The 16,304-nt window shown below is 41.7% G+C and overlaps 1 protein-coding gene across 1 annotated transcript; it reads right to left on the reverse strand.

Moving 5' to 3' along the window:
- Nucleotides 1–491: 491 nt before the first annotated feature.
- si:dkey-13n15.2 (protein transport protein Sec24C) lies at nucleotides 492–15,605 on the reverse strand. Its single transcript, XM_048244619.1, has 20 exons — nucleotides 14,218–15,605; nucleotides 13,264–13,334; nucleotides 12,862–12,930; nucleotides 11,727–11,838; nucleotides 9,909–10,036; nucleotides 9,270–9,405; nucleotides 8,749–8,855; nucleotides 8,148–8,260; nucleotides 7,778–7,969; nucleotides 7,383–7,479; nucleotides 5,118–5,222; nucleotides 4,591–4,758; nucleotides 4,396–4,492; nucleotides 3,987–4,135; nucleotides 3,237–3,375; nucleotides 2,884–3,005; nucleotides 2,102–2,281; nucleotides 1,511–1,699; nucleotides 1,325–1,414; nucleotides 492–999 (listed from the first exon to the last, which is right to left on the reverse strand). The coding sequence occupies exons 1-20, from the start codon at nucleotides 14,516–14,518 to the stop codon at nucleotides 859–861; spliced, it is 2,706 nt and encodes a 901-aa protein (XP_048100576.1). The 5' UTR covers nucleotides 14,519–15,605; the 3' UTR covers nucleotides 492–858.
- Between the last annotated feature and the right edge of the window lie 699 nt (nucleotides 15,606–16,304).

The following is a 16,304-nucleotide window of genomic DNA, read 5'->3' on the forward strand; positions in this document are numbered from 1 at the left end:
GGGAGATGTCAGACTAACAGAAAAAATTAATGGATCAATGATTTTAAAATTAAGTCTGATGGCCATGCAAATTACGGTAGTTTTCCGGGAGAAATAACAAAACGGGAGGGTGCTGGGAGATGACCTTGAAATACGGGAGAAACCCGGGAAAAACGGGAGTGTTGACAGGTATGGTACACCAGTACAGACTCTGTGATTGACAGTCAGATCTACACAGCCCTGCTCTGATTGGACCAGAAGAACCGGGAGCTGTTGATTTTTGCAAAACAAGTAACAGGCTCTAGGTGGAGGTAGAAGTGCAGTTCTGGCTGATTTATGTTGTTCTGTTGGAGAGCTTGGAAAGCGTGTCGGTTTCAGTGAATATGATCAATAAAATCTTGCCAACTGCAGCTTTAACTTCTGCACAGCACTGTACACCACTCATGTACATCAGTTATTTTTAAACCAATTTATATTTCAGTGAATAAAAACTCTTTGTAATCCATGCAGTATGACTTGAATGGAGCATTTATTAACAGTACAAACTGAGGGAAGCAAATCCAGTGTTTACAGTGTGCAACTTCAGCTGTACATTTCAACAAAATCAGAAGAGGCAATAAATACAAATATAAAATAAAACAAGTAGCAAGTCAAAGGGTGAACAAGACACTTCTGAAACTATGTACAATCATTGACATACATACTCTTAACTACTTCTTGGCAAGAATCCCATTAAAACCTATATGTTATTGCTTACAATATTCACATGCATTCACAAGGATACAAAGAACTGGGTACATACTGTATTCCACATTACAGTGATTTACACAATGAAGAGTCACAGTCTGTGTCTTCACTCAGAGAGATGTAGAGACTGTGTCATAGCAGGAGACGCAGGGAGTTGATGTGGAGGTGGTAGAGGAAGTCTGCGTACGAGGCTCCGCCGTTGGGACTCTTGTCCTCGACGAGGAGACGCTGTATGGTGTCCTCACAGCTATCACCCTGCTTAACCACCTTCAGCTGAGGGCAGGTAAATAGATAATATAAATAAATAACCCAGAAATAAACAATATCACCTGTTCAGTGGCAGTATTTAGTGCAACAAAATGGCAAATTATATTTTAGAAGACAAAAGATACTTGTCTCAAAGCTAAAGCCACTATTTGTTTTTCAATAGGGATCATGTCCTCAATGGCAGCATAAACAGTGCATGTCTATCATCTGTTGTCACCACTAGCCTCTTCTACAAACTGAATTTTGGAATATTAAAACCCCCTCATAACTTTGTTTCTGACGTGCCTCCCACAATAATTCATCACACTATATAAACTTCATCCAGCCTTACCGATGCAGTGAAGGGTGAGTTTAACTGTAGAGTTTCTATTAGAGTCCTCACATGGACTGACAGGGGGGTATCCAGTATAGGCATTTTTATCTGCCAAAAAACACAGAAGAAACATATTTAGTATTTTTTCAATGAGTGACTTGTGACTACAGAGCAGTGAGGATGGTGCTTAGCATTCTGCCTCACCTCCCCTGACGTGACTGAGGAGAAGCAAGAGTTGCTGAAGAGCTCCATCAGGGCTTGCCTGGAGACCCCATGGCCCATCCAGAGCACCAGGGCTGAGGGGGAGTAGGCCAGGTACAGACCACTGGGGTCAAGGCTGGAGGCACTGCAGCGCACCACCTCTCCCACATGGGGGCGCTCATCACCCACACACTGAAACACAGTTTAAGTAGCAGGTTTTGATCCCTTTTATGGTAATAAACTCTTTTCTCTAAAGGAGAATAATAATAATAATAATAATAATAATAATAATAATAATAATAATAATAATTGTGCAATACTGTGACAGACTTTTTTATTTTTTATTTGAGTCATCTACTTTTTCTGTGCAGGCAGTACAGGCAGTACAGCATGTACATTATCTACCCATTACATACATGTAGGCTACAGTGTCACTTGGAACCTGGGAAATCAGTAGTATTATAGCATGGAGCATTGCACAAATGCAAGTATCTACATATTTCTTTCAAAGAGAAGACAAATGAGAGGAAAGTCATGAAATCCATACATTTCTGTCTATGAAAGCAACTTTTTAACCTTAGCATGCCAACTCACCAGAGGGAGAACACAGGGGTAGAAGTGGGAGACTGTGGTCTTGGTGTCCATGGAGAGAATGCGGCTGCGCAGCAGAAGACGCTGATGGACTGAGCTGCGTATGCCAGGCAACACCACCTCGCTCTTCCTCAGGCTGTTTACATACACCGGCAGAACCTTCAGGAACGCAGGCAGGACAAGCTACAGGAGAATAAGTTTCATACAGGAATGTGTTTACAAAGCCTCTTAAAGGTGCTATGTGGCAGTTGTTTTTATCTAAATTTGATCAAAAATTACTTAGAACTAGCAACAGAATGTGAAGAAACAACCTTTGATGTAATATCAAAAACGCCTATCCTCTGTGTTGTCCACATATCCACTGAAGTTAGCACGCAAACCAGCTAGTATCGGACCAGCTCTCTTCATATCGTTATATTTCTTTCCACCACATATAGTGTTGTACTAAATACTGTACAATGTAAATTATAGACTGAAGACAGTAAAATTGCTTAAAGTGAAATTAATAATCTTTAGGTTTTTGTACTTGATGTACAAAACTTGATGTACAAAATACACTTTTCACAGGGGTGGTGGTAGTGTAGTGGAACCTGAACAGTTGAACAGTTGGAACCTGAAGTCCACTTACACATAAAATACAACCTTTCTTAACACAATTCTTAAATTTCTTTCTCACAATCTTACTTTTCTTATATTCTTATCTTATATTTAATTTGGGTCTGTGTCAATAAGTTTAGCATACCAAGTAAATAGGATCAGTTGCTTGCACTCTCTGTCCCATTTACCTGTCCTGAGGACACTGGGGCGGAGCTGCAGTGTTTGCGGTAGCAGGCCAGTAACTCAGTCACCTCAGCCTGCAGTTCCTCCCGTAGGCACTGTAGAGGGCGCTCTACCACTGCACAGTACACTGAGTGGCGTGGAGCGGGGAAAAGATGAAAAGATAACATTTTATACCATGTGAAGTTAAAGCAAGGAAAAATGTTTCAGCCTGAACTTATCAAAAAACAACCCCAGCCCAGGCCTGAATTCCAGCACGGTGCCCCTCCAAAAATGTTTAACCCTGCTGTAGTCCAGAATCTAGACTTCAGATCATTCTGTTAAATCATCCTGTATGATATCAAACGAGAGGTGAACTCACTCTTCTTGCAGTAGAAGGTGAGAACCGTCTCGGCCTGGCTGTTTCGGAAACTCTCCAGGAGGGAGGCTGAGCAACGCAGACTCAGGCTGTGGACTCTGGTTCTCTTCTCCCCGTGAGGATCCGTGTAAGACAGGACAACCTGAAGCAGGCAGATCAGTCATGATCAGGCATTTTAACATCAAGGACACCTAAGGAATGTCTACTAAGATATCACAATCAAGACTTTCCATCTGTGATTCCTCGTTGGTGGAATATGTTGCCTATTGTTCAGATTTCATTTTACCTAACATCTAACTAATTCATTCTCTTCACATTTGTGGTTTGAATGTTTTTAAATGTATTTGACCTAACTTTAAACTGTGAATTTTTTAATGCTAATACAATGTTTATTGCTATTGTTGTATTGTCACTTTTGAAATTAACATTAACATAAACATAAACAAAGGGGCATGCCATATCACTTTAACCATCTCAGGCCTCTTCAACAGAAATTGAATAGACATTCTTTCAATATTGGGCTGGACACACATTTATTAAGCTTGTTGAGCTGAAGAGCACCTTCAGTGGGAAGCTACTTTCTCCCAAATGTCTATCTGAGACACAGAAGGTCATTCCTTCCAATGGCCATCAAACTACATAACTCCTTACCTCTTTGCCACAGTGATGAAGTGTTTCCTATTCTTATTCTTATTCTTAATGTGGTGACATGTAAATTAGCTTAAGAGCCACACCAAACTGCAGCCATCTGACCTGTATGGCTATGCCTTGTGCCTCACTGAGTGGTCGGCTGTGGGTGAACTCCAGGGCCAGTGCCGTGTTCCAGTTGAGGGCAGCCATGGCAACGAGCCCTGGACAACCACTGGGGATGAATGAGCCATAGCAACCGGACACACTGAGCTCTGAGATAAAAGAAAACACATCACACAAATCTCACTGATTGATGCTTCAATTAACATGTAAGGGTCGAAGTGCTAGCAAGTTGTAAAAGAAACAATAAGTGGTAAATTGACATCATTGAGTGCCCTGTGTTTGTTTACTATGTGAATGACATTAGAAACTGTTTTTTTTATTTACATATAAAATCTATTTTTTTTTTTATTATAGCTTAATACACTTTACCAGTATTTTTGAGTACTACCCAGTTTTCCATGCTACCTACCTTTGCTGGTGAAGACTCTAAGCTGGGCCTTGTATGCCGTGACTGTCTCTACTATCCTATTCAGATCACAGTTTAGTTGCTCCTTCTCCAGTTTCGACTTTAAAAAAACACACAAACCACACTTGTTTCAGTGACATACAGAATAAACGTTGGATCCTCTTGAACTTAGTTGTAATCTGACACACAGCCTCTTACCTGTAAACTATTGTAGTAGTACAGTCCACCACCTGTCAAGTGGGGGATGTCCCCTGGCCAAGCCCCTCCCACATCCTGCTGAGCGAACAGGAAAAGATGCACACTGCAGCCTTGACTGACACATGCCTTGGCCAATGAAACGGCAGAATCAGATGACTGGAAAAGTGACTGAAAAATCAGGTGAAGACAAAATGGAGAGAAAGATAAATGTGAGAAAGTAAGCAATCAGTAGAGAGTAAAATAATACTATTCAATTTTAATATTCAATTGTAGGTTATTAACTTATACAGTGCCACTGTCAATGGAAATCTACTAGTCTATAAAACAGAGCAGGTTTAGAGTGTAGTATAGTAGAGGAGAGGACAGGAGATGAGAGGAGAGGACAGAAGATGAGAGGAGAGCAGAGGAGATAAGTTAAGATGAGAGGAGAAAAGAAAAGAGGAGCAGAGGAGATGAGAGGAAAGGAGCGCAGAGGAGAACGGAGACGACCTACTTCCCCAGAGGATGCGTGTGTGTGCTGCTACTACCTTTGGTTTGCTGGAGTTGAAGAAGCCAGAGGAGGCGGGTCTGCTGAGACTCTCGCAGAGGGGAGACGAGTGGAACACCAGCAGCTTCCCAGGACAGCCCACTGCCTGTGGAAGACAGGCACAAACAACACTCACTGTTTCTGAATGGACAACAGTTACAATGTATGAAGTTACAATGACGATCACATTTACATTTCCTTATTTAAGCAACCCTGGTTTTTTTTAACCAAAAGAACTTAGGGGGAAGATGTACTAACACATTTGCGCCCACTTGAGGCATAATTTCTTCGCAACGTTCACGTAAAAACACACCGTGGTACAAACAGGCTGCACTTAAACTACAGAGTGCCCGTCGCAGGAGCAGAGAATGGCAAGCTGCGCTTTTCTGTGTCATATATATGCATTTATGGGAAGGTCAGGGGAAAAGTCTGAGTTTCGCGTAAAAGGATGGGAGGAGAAGCGTAAAATGTGCCTAATTATGTATTCCCCTGTATGTACAAAAACTGCCAGTGAAAGCACACATCTGTTTTGCAGTGAAATATTTCCTCCTTTTAAAAGCAGATGCATTCAAATTGTGGTTAAATGCGTCAGTAAGAGAAATGTTCAAAGACAACAGAATCGATATTCAGAGCACCAGTTTTGCTTCTTTGTACTATGACAGAAGTAACCTTCACTTTTGCTGGCCTTTGTAATGTCTAATTTTCACTTTTTACATCATTCACTTAAACTTTCCTACTGTACCTGCTAGATTTGGCTATTACTGTAAACGTGCAAAAGTAGTTAAGAGTATTTTCTTAAAGGAAAATTCCGGTATTTAGCACTTTAAAGCAACACCAAAGAGTTTTTTGTACCTTAAAATAATGTTTCCAAAATCGTTTCAGTGGTTCATCAACTTGTAACAGGGTGAACGGCACTTCTGCATTCGCTTCGCAGCCCTCTATCGGCTATAACCGCACTATGTAAGTTTGCCAGATCGGGTAGCGGATCTGTAGTTCGATGGAATGAGACATAAGAAACTACAAATTTGACTTGCGTTTGATGTCGCAATACATCGTACTTTCATAAATCATGCAACATATTCTACCTTGTCTGTGGACATTGTTATTTGCAAAGCCAGTGCTGGATAAACAAATAGCGTGCGTGCGACAGAGGGAAAGTTCTTTGGTGTTGCTTTAAGTCCCTTTTCTGGTTTGTTTTGGATGAACTAGAGTTGTGGACACCGAAATTTTGACGATTGGTCCTGTCTCGACTTTTCTGACTCGTTTTGAATCGCCTTTACTGCTTCAGAGTGGCTGCAACAGGCACAAACATGTCCTAAAAGAACCCTCACCGAGTGGTTAGTGGTGTTCGTTGATTATTAAAATTAAATATATCGGCGCAATGTATGATTTCCAGCCGTCTTATTTGCTATTGTGGAACTATTTTTTCAGACACCTCACAACCGTGTATAAACTTCCGCTCAATATTTGAGCCTGAAGCATAGACGGTGGCGCAGTAATATCAATGTGCAATGAGTCTTCCAACAGAAATCAATGGGATTTTACAAAATGCCAAATAAAACAAGACAGAAACTGTATTTCGCTATGCTACTTGTTTTGGAACATCAACGAACACCACTAACCACTCGGTGAGTTGTACAGTTTTGGAAATGAACGTTAAGGGTTGTTTTAGGACATGTTTGTGCATGCCTGTTGCAGCCACTCTGAAGTAGTCAAAGGCGATTCAAAACGAGTCAGAAAAGTCGAGACAGGACCAATCGTCAAAATTTCGGTGTCCACCACTCTAGTTCATCCAAAACAAACCAGAAAAGGGACTCAGTGCTAAATACTGGAATTTTCCTTTAAGTGGAGTAGAATACTGCTCTGCATTATCTCTGTGCTTGTTGACATCTTCTTATCATGTATTGTATTATTTCATGGCCGCCAAACATTTAATTCCCTTTTGATGTCACCAGTTGACTCTGTTGAACTGTGCTTATGATTGAATAATGCTGTCAGATGTGGGCAGAGCAAATTGTAGTAGAGTTCGGAGAAAGGCGCTGATTACCCGATGAGCTACAGGTATGATAAATAGCATATAAAATGAAGATGCACAGCGTGTGCTTTCTGCGGTTTGGCCATGGCGCTGATAACGCTGCGTTCACAAATGTATGTAAATCAGGCTATAATACAGGTATACACTTGATCACCATGTATGGTTCCTCAGTATTGAGCCCATAACCCTGCAGAGTTACAGAAACACAGGCAAGACAATTTTCTGACCCACCTGCAGGATCTTGAGTCCCATGGAGACGACAGTATCGTGAGGTAAGGAGGCAGAACCCTGGGACTCTGAGGTAAATAAAGGGATCTGCTGCAGCACGCTAGACAGGAAAAAAACAGAGAAACACCCACTGAGTGAACATGTTATTTATCATTCTTATATATAAAAAATGTGTGTGTATATATATATATATATATATATATATATATATATATATATATAAACATCACAACAACAGTGTCCTTGAAGGAGCTATGAGGCAATAGACATCACACAGCATAGAAACCGACTGTTTCTTCAAATTTGGTTGGTCATTTCTGGATACTTTACAGTAAACAAAAGAAAATCCACAAAGCACCTTTAAGGTGCGGGCAAATTGTCTGCCTCTAGGCGCAGACCTCTGAATGATGTGTTTACACTCGCTGAGGGGAACCAGAAGGCCTTCGGTCAGAGGGAGCTCCAGCTCATCCGTCTCAGTGACGACCAGCATGTGTGGGCGGGACAAGCTTGCACTCAGGTTGTAGAGGTGAACTCTGTGGTCGTAGGTGAGCAGTCCCACACGCAGGGCACACTGCTCTGTGTCTTCCTCCCTTAAAAATAAACAAACAACACAGTTGAGTCAAATACATGCCTTGGAAGTGTGAGTAGGACTTTAGGTCGTGTTTACGTGTATGTGTATATGTATATGTGTATGTGTATGTGTATGTGTATGTGTATGTGTATGTGTATGTGTATCTGTCTGTCTGTCTGTATGTAAGTGTAGCATACCTATACACAGTGTCCAGGAGTGTGTGCAGTTGCTGGCATATTGACTCTAACTGGCCGACTGTCAGAGAAGTGTCCGACACATCCACAGCCAGGAGAAGACTGGCCGCTTCCTCCTGCATAAAGTCAAACATAACTGTGAATCTGTGATTAGCTAATATAAGTGTAACACAAAAAAGACAAACATTATCCATCATACACACAGCATACTGTAGGCAATAGATTAGTATACTTTAATTGATACTGTTACAGTAGTAAAGATAATAGAAATATTGTCATATTCTTACATCTGCTTTAACATATCATATTATGTCATATCATCTTCTTAGTTTTAAACTCATCTACAAAAAGTTTGCGTAAAATGGCGGCACACATGGGTACTTCAGGTCCATCAGCTGTATTTAATGTTGGTTTTCATTCTCATGCACTTTATATTACAGTATGTGTACGACTTTTATGTTGTTTCTTCTTGTCAGTCACACCAAGGACCTGAGGACAAGCAATTTTGTCCCACTTTTTGCATGGATGAGATGACAACAAAGAGAGCGTGAACTTGAACATGCTTATGTGAACACTCAAATCTATGCCGTGCTTAATTCCTGACCTTATTTCGTTCAAGTATTTCATAGGAGCCCAAACTCAACTCTGGTCTCTTGTCTGCATCTGCCCTGCGGCTGTGGCAGTCTGTGGGCTGGTAGAGCTGCCAGGCCACTGGAAAGAGCACAGTGGAGGGTTCGTTAGAAAAGCAACAGCACGCTAACCATGAGAGGGCATTCATAAGGGCCAGACATAAACTAAAGCTCAGGAAGAGGGCCCAACTACTGTCCAACTACTTTCAACATAGTGGTTAATACCCTACTAAGTCACAGCATAAAATGAAAAGAAGTGAACCTGAACCTGTCATTTCCATATAATGTCTATCACGTATAGTGCACTAAAGTCAGAGAGTGTTTAGGTAAAGTCACAGCACTAAAGTCAGAGAGTGTTTAGGGATTGTGGTGGGTTGCAAATATAAAAAGGCATATCACCCAAGGTCTACACATTGTCAATGATACATAGTAGATGTACAGGAAAGGCCTTTGTGGTTAAAAAATGGGAACACGATAGTATGACCCTTCCCCTCACCTTCATTGTATTTGCCACAGAAGGGGCAGTGGAACCGCTGCCCGCAGTCTTGCCAGGTCATGGAAGGGCACATGTAGGCACCACACTCCACACAGCCTCTCAGGCACTCGCCCTCGTCACAAACGGGCACGGGGCGCTGTGAAACACAGAACAAAACACACACATACACACACACACACACACACACACACACACAGAGAGAGAGTGAGACACACGCGCACACACATACATGCAAGCACACACTTATGCATGCACACAAACACACGCACACACACACACACACACACACACACACACACACACACACACACACACACACACACACACACACACACACAAAAAGTTTAATTGCATTGCTGAAATGTAACATACAACAATGAACACAAAGTTATTTTAGCATAAGTCCATGCTATTTCGTAATACTTATGTATTACAATATCATATAGCTATAATACATTATATAATTATATATTGTAATAATATACCCAATCTTAGCCAAGAACTTCTGTTTTTTTAAATGAGGATGAGGATAGCACACTGAAATATCAACAGAAGGATGCCTATGAAAGAGAGAGAGAGAGATAGAGAGAAAGAGAGAGAGAGAGAGTGAGAGAGAGCATGTATTGGCTTTAGACTGACCTCTGCTTTGTGCTGCTTAGCCAGAGGAGCCAAGATGGCGCCCAGGGGCAGGTGGCTTTGCTGGGCAGACTGGGCCTCAGAGGGGAAACTATATGTGGTACAGCGGATGAACCGAGGGCTGGCATTACCTGGAGGATGGCAAAGGGAAGCAGGCAGGCTGTCACTAAACAGTGTTGGACTTTACTTTCTTACTCACCCAGGTGCATGCTGTTATAATCCTGTTCATGTTATGGCTAAACAGCTGCTGTAAGTAATATTTGTTTTTCTTACTAACTTCTGCTAGACTTCAGAGTCTCCAATCAGTGTGCTGTTTCTATACAAAACTGGCTGGCAGGGATTCTCGGCTCTGTGGAAATTCCCTACATTTGTAATATGCTAATCTGATATTATTGTGAAATATCTCTGTGGTTAATTGCCTAAAGGCCCATCCTCTGTGATGAACCTGGTGTTGCAGCAGACCACAGCTTTCCTTTTCTTCATCTTTCTTTCCGAGGATGGTTTGTAGTGACAGATTGAATTGATTTATCGTATAATAGAGATATTAACTACACATGGTCAATGACAACTGGTCAGGGGGACGTTTCTACAAAAGTTAGCAACGGCGTTGCTCAACCACCATGGTACGACGCAACTTGCGACCAAACAACGAAACTGTTACACCTGTTTCCAGAAAGCATCGTACCTGTGTCGCAATTTGCTACCTCCGACGTTCGAACACCGTAGTTCCAACAAAGTTGTTGATGATGCAGCGATACATATCATTGGTGGAAACAGTGGCAACGTGTAATACCCCACCCCCTAGAAACTTTCTGTCACGGCCTATGTCGACATTTTTCTAATCTAAACCGAGTAATTAATGCTGGCATTGTCATTGCCATCACCCAAAACCTAAACCTATTGCAAGCATATAAAACAGTTAACTTAAGCCGACCAATATGAGTCATTATTTATGTTAAATATCTATGTTGGAAAAAAGATATAGCCTGGACGAATTTCTGGGTATCGCACACTTTATCAATTGTCTCGTGGCTGAACGGCAGCGCGTCGGTCGGAGTTCGCATTCTATCTCTGCTTTTCACCTCTGAGTAAGAGTAGGCCTACGAGACACAGCAATAGGTTTTGACCATACATACATATTTAGTTACTCTACATCAAGAGACCAAGACATCAGTCAAAAACAACTGAATCTACGTGTCACACTAGTTCACCTGCAGGTAGCGAGAAGCAAGAGGACAATCTCACATCATAAGAAAATCAAACCTACAACGCTGGGATAACAAGTCACCTGCTTTAGCCACTACACCATTTATCACTGTGCTGATCTAAAGAGTCTGTGAAGATTATAATTACTAGCCTATCAAAAAGCAAGGCAATACTCGAATTAACATAAATGAACGAGCCAAGTAGAGCCAGTCTCTTAATCAAAATTAAGCTACAGGATAGATCAATCATTAAGTCAAGAGATAAACATCCACTTCGTCACACCAACCGGACCACCGCACCTCCGGACACCAACTGGAACTATCAAGGAACGACACAAGTGCGACTGCCCAGGGGCAGTAGTTCAAACGACCAAACTTTGAGTCCTTGTTTGTGATTGAGAGTTCGAACTTCCTTTTCTAGAAACACCAAATCCAAGAACGATGGAGCGAACTACCAAGGTTGCGACGCAAGTTAGCAAACAACGCTTTCTAGAAACGAGCCCCTGGATGTGAAAAGCAGGTTTCATACGGCTCACACAGATGTTTTGGGGGTTTCTGGGGGAGCAGTATGAAACCTGCTGGCGGGCAGCAACTGATCCCCAGCCTAAAGGTTCACCTTTGTCCTCTATAATGCAGTCAGTGGTTGACAGAGGGGGAAGACTTGATGGTGGTTCAGACACAAACGTCTTCCCCTTCCACTCCACCTGGTCCTCCTGCAACACCTGGACCTGCTCAAAAAACACAGGGCTTAAAGCAGAGAAGAGTCCTGGACCTGCTTAAACAGACACAGGGCTCAAAGCAGAAACAATCTCTGTGCCTGAAGCTATCAGAAGCTATCTTACTTTTAATTTTTAAATGGCTTGGTCCGTGAAATCCTGAAACCCTGAAATCTGGCACAGTGCCTGAGACGTTAAAGCTGTGCAGACATAAATAGGGATGGTGGTGTATGAAGGTACAATAATGAATACATTTAAATATGAGGATTTCTGGCACACTTCCCATTGCCAACTATCACCAAAAGACATGACGTTAGCATGCTGGCAACTCTTTTATCAGTGTCAATTGTGCTGTTGGTGGTGTTTGCCAGGTATTTGCAGGACTTTTCAAGAGTTAGATTGCTGATTTTTGACCAAAATTCCTTACTGCTTCTATAACATTAATTTAGCCATCAATATATTTTTGGTAGATTTGAGTTCTCTTCAGTGTCTACTGTTTTTCATGAGACATTTTAACATGAACATGAGGCCTCTAGGTCTTTCCCATTTCATCACCTGTCATCACCTGCCTACTCCCACTGTTTCAAAATCCTACCCACTACGCTCTTCTTTCTTATGATGCAATTTATCCGGTTACACATTCAGCTAATATATTTGCATACACTTACATCACTTTCAGGGGCTTTTTGAGGGATTGAAAATGAAAAGAAACATCAATCATTTCATAAAAGTCAGGACATAGTTGTTGTGTTGGCTGACACAAATGGAAAAAAAATGAAAGGTTATTACTTATTCCTTCCCTATTAGTGATTATTTGCATTTTTTATTTAATTTTTTTATTTATCACATTATTTGCTTTTTCCAAAGGACAAAATGCAGAACCTGTGTCCCAAATAAAAGTGTTGAAATTTTTTAAAAACAATCCTACATTGAACAGTGAAAAACCTACTGTATGAAAACAAACATTTAAAAAAGATCTGCTGTGCACAGCCTTCTTTATTTTAGAGCTAAATAAGTGAAACACAGAGAACTCACAGCACTGGGAAGAAGCTGAGGGTCCAGACCATACCGAGACTCTGAGCTTGGACTCGACAGCTTACTCCCCTGAATTAGGAAAAGAAGGAAGAGAGACGCAGTGAGATCCCAAACATTCTTCAGCAATACAACAGAGAAACATTCAACAGAGAAAGAAAGAAAACACGAAAGAAAGAAAGAAAGAAAGAAAGAAAGACATTGGCCTATAAGACTACCACATTCTCTCATATATTTTACCCTACTGAAATCGCTCTCACATAATTCTATAATCATCAATAACATCAATCTAATATGCACAAAAAATGCTAGTAACACAATAAGCCTTTTTGCAGTAATAGTTTAGAATGCAATGTGCAATATATAATACATAGACAGCCATGTGTACTGTAATATTTGCCTTACAGGTTGTGTGCCTTTCTCTGAGGGTGACTGGGCTTTGCATATTGTATCAGCAGCAGGCCTCAACAAAGCACCTGCGAAACAAAGCACATTTCATTTGAAATCCAGATCATTCTTTGAGTCCTGTCTAGGAAGAAGTTAGCCTAGAAATCTAGACGCGCCCCTAGCTGCCAGGGCTAGTCTAGCAACTCTCCGTTGGCTTGTGAGCCCCAGAAATCGAAACTTAATCAGGCCTTTGAAATCGTGTATAGAGTCGTTTGGTGGGCTTAACATAATGATTGATGGCAGAGTTGCAACGGTTTGGCTTGAATTCCCTGCTACTTGAAAACAAATATCCTATTAAGGCCCCTATTTGCGTGCAGAGGGAATTTGAAAGACAACTGATTATCCCGCCCCTCGGACTGAGCACTGCCAACGATGAGTGCCCAGACCCTACATTTTAATGTGGGTCTGGCTCGCCAGGCTAGGAAGAAGTATTACTGCTGCAAAATATTTCATTTTGGCTATACCCATCCCCACACTGGCAAATGTAATAGTTTGGTTGGAGGAAGTCATGATATAAATTAGATAACCTAGCTACCCCTTTCTAGCTACCCCTTTCTGCATGACATTCTGATCACTAAACCACCTGAAAAACCAGCTCCTAGATCTTGCATCTAGAACATTTCACCACTATCACAATCACAACTGTAAGACAATAAAGCACATGTTTTCTCACTCCCATGTTCCATTAACGATTCACACAATTAGTTCAAACCCTATAGCACACTGTCACATACAGTAGCCTAGGCCTACTTGTATTAGCCACATTGTGTGTAAACCACAGGTCAGTGTTTTGTGCAAATAAAAATTAAATGGTGTCACTACGTATAGCTATATAATCAATGCATTTCGGTAGGTGGGAAATCATGGTATATTCATTCACAATTGTACTGATTGGCCTACAGTTCTACCTACCATTCTGGTCCTGATAGTTAGTGTTCCAGTGGCTCGGTCTCTCCAGACCCCCAGAGCCTGTTGGTTGGAGTCTAGGTGGTGGTCCAGGCTGACCCACTGGTGGAGGATGAGGGGCTGGATGTGGAGCTGCAGGTCCAGCCTGACAGGTACTCGTCTGGCACTGGTATGGTGTCTGGAAGGTGTTTGAGAATCCTGCGGGGGAGTTAAGCTGTGGTGGTGTTGTTGCTGAGGGGGCCCAACCATAATAACAGCCCCACAACCCCTCTTGGCCATAGGTGGGACTGGAAGCAGGGACATCCATCTTCCCCTGAGATCTCAGAGGTAGGCTATGTCGAACATAATATATGATAATCTAATCACACGTAAGAGCTGTCGCTGTCGCTTGACTGTTCATGCATGGAGGTGGGTGTTCCTCCAAATGCAACGATACAGGCTTCAGAGGATGATGCTAATGTGTTTCGTTAAAACTGAACACCGAACAAACACTTTCACAGTTAACTGACAGATGCAGAAGACACACATGACGGAAATATTTGTGGTCTGCCTTTCGTTACCTTAATCGACAGGGTAAAATCTGCCTGACACAAGATATCAGCATATTTCATAGGAACCAAGGTTCCGTTATTCTTCGCGCTGTCACCGATCCTATAGCCTGCCTACATAGTGCATATTAGGCCTATAAGATATGACCTATTAAGAAGTTATTTAAAAAAAACAATGGCACGTTTGTAAATATGACATTTGCAACCTATGGAGAAGACGGGTTTAGGTTTTCCATCTGGGAGAACGTCTACCATAGTAAAATACCACTTATCTGGCATTGGCTGACTCCCGTGTGTCTGCGCATGTCACGCAAATTGTGACGTCCGCATTCCTTGTCAGGAATAAATATCCCAAGTAGCCATATAGCCCTCGCCCACAAAGTGAGCTGTTTTTTGCGATGTTGTGTTTTTTATTTTTATTATTTATATGTGTGTATTTATATGTGTGTATTTCAAGAGAAAGTTCTTAATTTTACATACCATTGTAGGCTATTTCTATGATAACAGAATCGTGATCATTACCCATGCATAAGATTGTAAATAGCCTACAGCACACTGCCGTTTTTATTTATTTAGGCTACAAGTTTATTATTGATCAAAAGTGACTATGTCACTAGGTGGCAGAATGATAACTGTATAAAGAATTATATACGCCCCCTTGTGGACTTCTGTGTCTACACTTTGCAGTAGTAGCAGGACCTATTATTCAATCACATCTTACATTCAGTTGTACGCAGTTGTTGTAATAATTGGATAATACCTATCTCAATAATTGCCATTTCTCAATATGTCTATAGGAATCTCTCAAAACTTTTGCCCAGAGAGCCATTTCAAAGACACTCATACTCTGACGATCTTCAGAGTAAGTGTTTCTCAGGAACACTTTGTGTAAATCAGTCCCTAGATCATCCTTGACAAAAATTATCCCAGGTTGGATGTCTTTAAATCTCTCTGGCACTTACTGGCCTCACACATGAATAAACCAACCAGTGGACTGTGATGAGAAGGTTACCACAGGACTGGGAAAAAAGCCACTACACCCTCTAGAGAAAGTCCTTTCAGGAACCACAGTGGGGTAAGAGGGCAGAAATAAAAATAAAATAAAAAATAAGGGCTGAGGCATGAAGAATGGAGAGGTGTGATGATAAATATTTGATTCACTCTTCTCTCTTTGCCCCCTGGCCAAGGTGTTGTAATATTGATGGATACCATGGCTAGAAGTCAGTGCTCTTAGACCAACACATTTTTACACAAGTAGTCTTCTCACACACATTCTCTCTCTCTCTCTCTCTCTCTCTCTCTCTCTCTCTCTCTCACACACACACACACACACACACACACACACACACACACACACACACACTTGTCCAACCCCAAGACTTACATGTAAACCCCCCTCCTCACATCCTACATACACACACACGCACACACACACACACACACACACACACACACACACACACACACACACACACACACACACACACACACACACACACACACACACACACACACACCAAACCCAAGACATGAGTCTGTTCTCCA

The sequence above is a fragment of the Alosa alosa genome, chromosome 5, assembly GCF_017589495.1.
Source record: "Alosa alosa isolate M-15738 ecotype Scorff River chromosome 5, AALO_Geno_1.1, whole genome shotgun sequence".
Taxonomy (NCBI): Eukaryota; Metazoa; Chordata; class Actinopteri; order Clupeiformes; family Clupeidae; genus Alosa; species Alosa alosa.